Here is a 6,884-nt window from a genome sequence, read left to right on the forward strand (position 1 = left end):
TATATATATATCTTCATGACTAGTCCTGGCTTCCACACTTAGCTTCTTTATGCCTGCCACCACCATGTCTTTCCAGTTTTTTTTAATTGTTGGACTACTGTTTTAAAATTACATTAAAAAATTGATAAGCAGTTGTTTTTTTGCCCTTCACCCTTGTCTCTTAATTGGATAAAAAGGGAGGGGGGAAAGAAATCATGGTAATGTTTGCATAGTCAAGCAAAGCAAATTTTCACAGTGGCCATGTCCAAAAAAGAATATTTAATTTTGCCTCTTGATTCCTCTGTCAGGAGGTGGGAAGCATATTTCATCTTTGATCCTCTAGAATCATGCTTGTAACATTGGTCAAAGGACCAAAAGAAGTTATTTTTCATAACATTGTTTTCATAATGTTATTGTCTAAATTGTTCTGATTCTGCTAACCACTCTGTGTTGCTTCCTAGAAGTATACCTGGTTTTCTCTGAAATCATCCATTTTGTCAGTCAGTCACTTTTATTAGGTACCTACTATGTGCCAGGAACAGTACTAAGTTAGGGTTCATCTCTCATAACACAGTAATATTTCATCAAATTACTATACTATGGTTTGTGTAGCCATTTCACAGTAGATGGGCATCCCCATTGATTTCTAGTTTTTGTTTTTTTTAATTGCAAAAGAGCTGCTATAAACACATTTGTACATGTGGATCCTTTTCTTCTTTCTATGTCAAAGCCTATGCATACTTTAATCACTTCTGGGCATGATTTGAAATGACTTCTCAGAATGACCATACCAGTTCACAGCTCATTACAGGATGTTAGGGAGCCAGTTTTCTGGCTCATGGTCACTCCAAAACCCTACACCTATGATTAAACTTCCATCTCCCTCTTCTTGTCCCTCATTTCCTTCTTAGGGGTACTTCTAAGCAAAATGATCTGTCTTTAGACCAGGTTTTGTCCTAAGGGATATTGCATAGTAAACAACAGAAGATCCAGAGATCATGGGATCTGGGGTATTGTATCCAAAAGGAACAGATGTTCAGAAGGATCAGTGCTTTCTTTTAATTCCCCCAACTTCTTTCTGGGATGATTGCCTCTCTGCTCAAGATAAAGTTTCCTTATGACAAATAGCCACCAGATTCATGTTGTCCCACCAGCTTCATGTTCCATGCAGGATCTGTTCCCTAACACAGACAGCAAAGGGATAAGTTGTGATGTTTCATCTCCTAATGTCATCACTGAAGATTAGAGCTATAAACCAAACATCCTGTTCTCCTGTAATAACTCATTATTGATCTGTCACACATGATTTTGTAAATCCTTATTGAACCTATACAATTGCTTGGCATGGATGAGTCCTTGGGGTACCAAATTCCCATAAGTCAAGGCTAGTTTTGCATGAAAGACACTATAAATTATCTAGCTTATGACTTCCAGTGGCTGCTGCCTGTGTCCGTGACTCATCTTTCCCAGGTACAAATTGGCTGCCACTCCGATGATCTCAATGGAGCCAAGAAGCTTTGCCGAGCACCTGTGGTGATTCACAGATGCTGCCTGGACAGACCAGAGCTGTCAGTCTCCTCCCTCTGGGGGGGGCTCATCTATATTCTTGTGCCTCAGGGCAGCAACCTGGGTCCTGTGTCTATCACCATCACTGGAGCTGTGCCTGCCCCTTACTTCAAGCTGGGTGAGTGAAGTTTTCATCATGAAGGCTAAGGTCCAGGGTAGCAGGAGAAAGGGTGAAGGAATTATGAACTAGGTTGCCTTGGATTGGTAAAGAGGATGGAGAATATTTGTAGGGATAAGGAAGAGATGACCTATTTTAAGGTTGAGAGTTGAGTATTAGGGAACTTCCTTTGTCCATGGAGAATTCAGAGGAACAGGGGAAAAGTGATTAGATTGGCCATTTGTCTGTACAAATAGGGAGAGGATACATTCCAAAGGTGAGAGTAGGATAAAAGGGGACTGAATCGAGAATCACTTGAGTTCAAATCCTGATTGTTATTTACTAGCTGTGGAATATGGAACATTTTACATGAGCTCTCTCATCAGGAAAATGAGAAAGCTGTACTAAATTCACAAACTTGTTTTTAATATTTTGACAATTGTGTTTCTGAATAATTGGTTTCTTTTGTAATACAATGTATTTTATTCTATGCATTTAAAAACATTGTTCTGAGAAGTTCATAGGCTTTACCAGGCTCCCAAAGAGTTCCATGTCACCAAAAAAAAAAAAAAAAAAAAAAAAAAAGACTAAGGAAGTCATAAGAACCTAGGGGACCTTCAAAAGTACCTTCTCTCTGATCCCTGAGTGTTCCTCTTCCATGGAAATTAGTTTCAACTTTCAGCCTTAGAAGAATGAAGAAATAAAGAAAAAGGAAGAAAAGAAAAAGTGAAAGAACCAGGGGACAGCTAGGTAGTTCAGTGTTTTGAGCCTGGCTTGGAGATGGGAGGTCCTGGGTTCAAATCTGTCCTCAGACACTTCCTGGCTGTGTGACCCTGAGCAAGGCACTTAACCCCCATTGTCTGCCCCTCATTGCTCTTTTGCCTTGAAACCAATACACTATATTGATTCTAAGATGGAAGCTAAGAGTATAAAAAAATGAAGGAATAGCATAATGCCCACGATGAGGGAGATGAGAGATCCACTGTCACTCATCTCATATATTCAGTTGTTCCCAAAACTGATTAGAGCTACCTTTTAGAATAGACATTGATGAGCTGAACCATATCCAGAGAGTAATCTGGGTTGGTAAAATGAATGGAAGCTACATTATTTGGGAGTTAATTGAAGAAACTGCTGGTATTTCGCCTGAAAGAAAGAAGACTTGAGGGGACACAATAGTTTTGAATAGTTTGAAAGGTTGTCCAGTAGAATTGGAATTGTATTTGGTTTGCTTGGGCCCAGGGAACAAAAGTAGGAACAAGGTGTAGAATACATGGAGACACATTTAATCTCAACATAATATAATCTCAACTCAATATAATCCTTAACAATTAGATCTGTCCCAAAGTAAATCGGACTGTTCTGGAAGGTAATATATTACTCAAGGGGACAAGTCTTCAGAGAGCAGCTGCATGACCACTTATGAGGAATAAAGGAAAGGGCATTCCTGTTCCTGCTGTAGTATAGTCTGGATTAGATGATTTCTGAGACTTGATGACAGTCCCCTTAACCCTAAAATCTCTATCCATAGGAGAGACTAATCTGGAAGAGTGGAAGAGCTTCATACGCTACCACCCAGTGCCCTGGGGAGAGCTGGCGACAGACAACATCATCTTAACAGTGCCATCTGAACATCTTCAAGTCCTGGAAGACCCAGAGCCATTGCTTCATCTCTGGGATGAGATGATGGGAGCTGTGGCCCGACTTGCAGCAAAACCCTTCCCTTTCCCTCGTCCTGAGAGGATCGTGGCTGATGTACAGATCTCAGCTGGTGGGTGTTCTGAGGTTGGGATGGGAAATGTTTTTTGTATGTAATAAGTCAGCAAAAATTCCACAAATAATATAGATTTTGACCATTTTCTCTGTTCAAGGAATTAGGCATGATGTGGGATAGTTCAAGTGAGCAGGACCTTATGAACATAGTTTGAAAGAGGAGGAAAAACACATGAAAATTTCAAAAGGAACACAAAAAGGAGAAAATAGCATTTATTCATTCATCTTTCCTACATTTATTCAATAAGCATTTATTGTGGGTCTTGGGACAGTTAGAGAAAATAAATGCTATGAGTTCAAAGGAGAGGCTTTTTAAAAAGTATTTATTTGACACCTATTATGTGCCAGGCATTGATCTAAGTGCCAGGAATGCAAAGAAAGTCAAAGGACAATCTCTCCTCTCAAGGACTAATGGGGGAAAATAACTTGTAAACAACCATGTACAAAAATGATCTACACAGGATCACCTAGAGAAGATCTCAGAGGGAAGAACAAAATAAAGTGAATAACCACTGATTACAGGGGCCTAGACTGGCACCAGAGGCCAAATAGAAAAGAAAACTCATAGATCTTCACTTTAGGAAAATTCACAATATAATCAAAGCTGGAGATTAGAAATGAGAAATCAACAAAACTGTTTCTGTCCTCCCAGGTTACAGAAATGATATTCTAACATGTGCAAAAATGTATAAAATAATAGCTGCTGTTTATATAGTGTCTGCTATGTCACAAACACCAAATAGCTCATTTTATCCTTACAATAACCTGAGAAGGTACTTTAACTTTACAGTAAAGAAAACTGAGGCAAATAGAGACAAAGATAGTAGGCTCAGTGCTCTATCTGCTGTATGACCTAGATTTGACCACAGAAAAAAGAAAAAAGTTAAATAACCCAAGACATGGATCATTTGGGTGGCAGGTGTACAATTCCAAAATTGACAAAATTTTAGAGGTACATAGAAATAATGTATTTTGTTTTAATTAAGTTAATTAAAATAACCTTTATGTAAAGGGACTGGATAAGTGGGGTGAGTTGGGGAGAGAAGCTTTTCCCCCTGTTTTGACTAAGTAAAGAGAAGCCTCCTGTTCTGATATGTTGAGGATAAAGGAATATAGGGGAGAGTTGAATTATGGGAATAACCTAGGGATGGCAGATTGAGATCTCTCACATAATTTTCTACCCTTTCTTCCTTCCCTGCTCCCCAGGCTGGATGCATTCAGGATATCCCATTATGTGCCATAAGAAGTCAGCAGAGGAAATAGTCAATGAGAAGAAAATAAGGTCTGGTGGCCTCTGGGGCCCCATCCATGAGCTTGGCCACAACCAGCAACAACAGGTCTGGGAGTTCCCGCCACATACAACTGAGGCTACCTGCAACTTGTGGTCTGTCTATATACATGAGATGGTGTTAGACATCCCCCGGGGCCAGGCTCACCCTGCGCTGACTCCCTCAGATAGGGAGACCAGAGTACGAGAATACCTGAGGAAAGGGACGCCTTTGAAAGAATGGAGTGTTTGGACAGCGCTGGAGACTTATCTGCAGGTACTGGAAATGAATCAGGGGAGAAGGGAAGATCTTCCTCCTCTTCCTCCTCCTCCTCCCCCTCCTCCTTTTCATCTAACATTTATATAGTGCCTCAAAATTTGCAAAGTCCTTTAAATGTTATTTCATTTGGTCCTTACAGAATCTTGTAAGGCAAGTGCTATTATTAACTGTATTTTACAAATAAGGAAACTGAGGCTGAGAGAGTTTAAGAAACTTGCCCAAGGTACTCATCTTTGTCATGCCTTAGAAATTCTATCTGGATTTTCATGATTCTGGATATCCTCTTGCTGCTTTTCTGTGCCTTACTTGTATATCAGTAAAATAGGGTTGATAGCCTCACTCCTAACTGTCTCTTCATGATAAGTTGAACATAAATGAGGGAATAAATGAAATGTGTTTTGCCAAGTTTATTTTAAGAAGAAAAAGAAAATATTCTGATTTATATATCCCAGAAAAATGTTCTGACAAATTATAATTGTGAAAAGCGTATTGGACATTAAAATGAAATGTTCTTCATAGGTCCCATCACAGAGGGTGACCCCTTTTATACCATTGTTTGTCAGAATTTGGTTAAGGCTTAATTTCCACTAGAGTGATTTAGCCTTCTTTTTTTTTGTTTTTTTTTTTTAACCCTTAACTTCTGTATATTGGCTTCTAGGTGGAAGAGTGGTAAGGGTGGGCAATGGGGGTCAGGTGACTTGCCCAGGGTCACACAGCTGGGAAATATCCAAGGCCAGATCTGAACCTAGGATCTCCCGTCTCTAGGCCTGACTCCTAAAACACTGAGCTACCCAGCTGCCCCCTGATTTAGCCTTCTTGAAAGCAAGCACTTACACAAGGTCGAGAGTAGAAGATATGACTGATCCTGTCCAAATAAATGTTTGATGCAGGAGAGGAGGGAATCCTGTCAAATAGTAGGAATTGTGGCTAATATTCAAGAAGGAGCCTCTTACCCTAGGAAGGTGGAGTCATTGATAACCCGTGTACTGAAACTGGAAACTCAGACCCTTCACTGTGCTCCCTTTTCTCTTCCTCCTCTCACAGCTACAGGAAGCCTTTGGCTGGGAGCCCTTCATTCAGATCTTTACTGAGTATCAGACCTTATCTGGGGTACCCAGAAACAATGCTGGAAAGATGAACCTGTGGGTGAAAAAGTTCTCAAACCAAGTGCAGAGGAATCTGGCTCCTTTCTTTCAGGCTTGGGGCTGGCCTGTCCAGGAGGAGGTGGCTGCTTCTCTAGCCTGCCTGCCTGAATGGCAGGAGAACCCCATGAACACGTACCTTCTCATGGAGAATTAAGGGGTGCCCAGCAGACCCAGGATGTCCATGGACAGGATATATCTTCATCTACAAGACTTGGTCTATGGATTGGATGGAAAAATGCTCTGGCTGTAGTGAGTCAGCACCATTCATTCAGCAAATATTCACTGATCATCTTTAATGTTTGGGATGCTATGGCTGATGCAAAGGAAGAAGTCAGCTGGAGTGTACCTCCTATCTGAAGGGGAAAATGAGAAAAGCACATGGAAAGTTGACTAGCAACATGATTTTAATAACAATGTGTAACATTTAAAATTATGAGGCTGGTTGTAGCTTAATAACCTCATTAAATCAAAAAGTAGTAGTAGTTGTAAAGAGAGGGGAAAGTAGGAGAGAGGTACTAAACCTTTCTAATCTGCAGCTGCCATGATGGACCTCTAGCTACAACACAGCAAGGGTGCCCTCAACTTCCTGCTGGTCTCCGCTTTCCAGCTCTTTTCTCCACCCACTAACTCTCACAGGGTACAGCTCAGGAACCAATCATAGTTTCTTAATTTGCTTGGGCCACCCAGTGGAGCAGAAATCATGGTTTCCTGTCTCATTTGTTCCTTGGCTTTTTTAACTTCCTCTTCTGAGGCTCATCTATACCTGAATTTACTCAG

General features: G+C 40.6%; 1 protein-coding gene across 1 annotated transcript; it reads left to right on the top strand.

Annotated features, from left to right (window-relative positions):
* Positions 1–1,413: 1,413 nt before the first annotated feature.
* LOC123255692 (TRPM8 channel-associated factor 2-like) lies at positions 1,414–6,261 on the top strand (the record flags this gene model as incomplete). The annotated part of the gene is made up of 4 exons (XM_044684445.1): positions 1,414–1,663; positions 3,174–3,413; positions 4,622–4,959; positions 6,007–6,261. Coding segments are annotated over 4 exons (1,083 nt in total), but the record flags the coding sequence as incomplete, so codon positions are not given.
* Between the last annotated feature and the right edge of the window lie 623 nt (positions 6,262–6,884).

The sequence above is a fragment of the Gracilinanus agilis genome, unplaced genomic scaffold (assembly GCF_016433145.1).
Source record: "Gracilinanus agilis isolate LMUSP501 unplaced genomic scaffold, AgileGrace unplaced_scaffold50140, whole genome shotgun sequence".
Lineage (NCBI taxonomy): Eukaryota > Metazoa > Chordata > Mammalia > Didelphimorphia > Didelphidae > Gracilinanus > Gracilinanus agilis.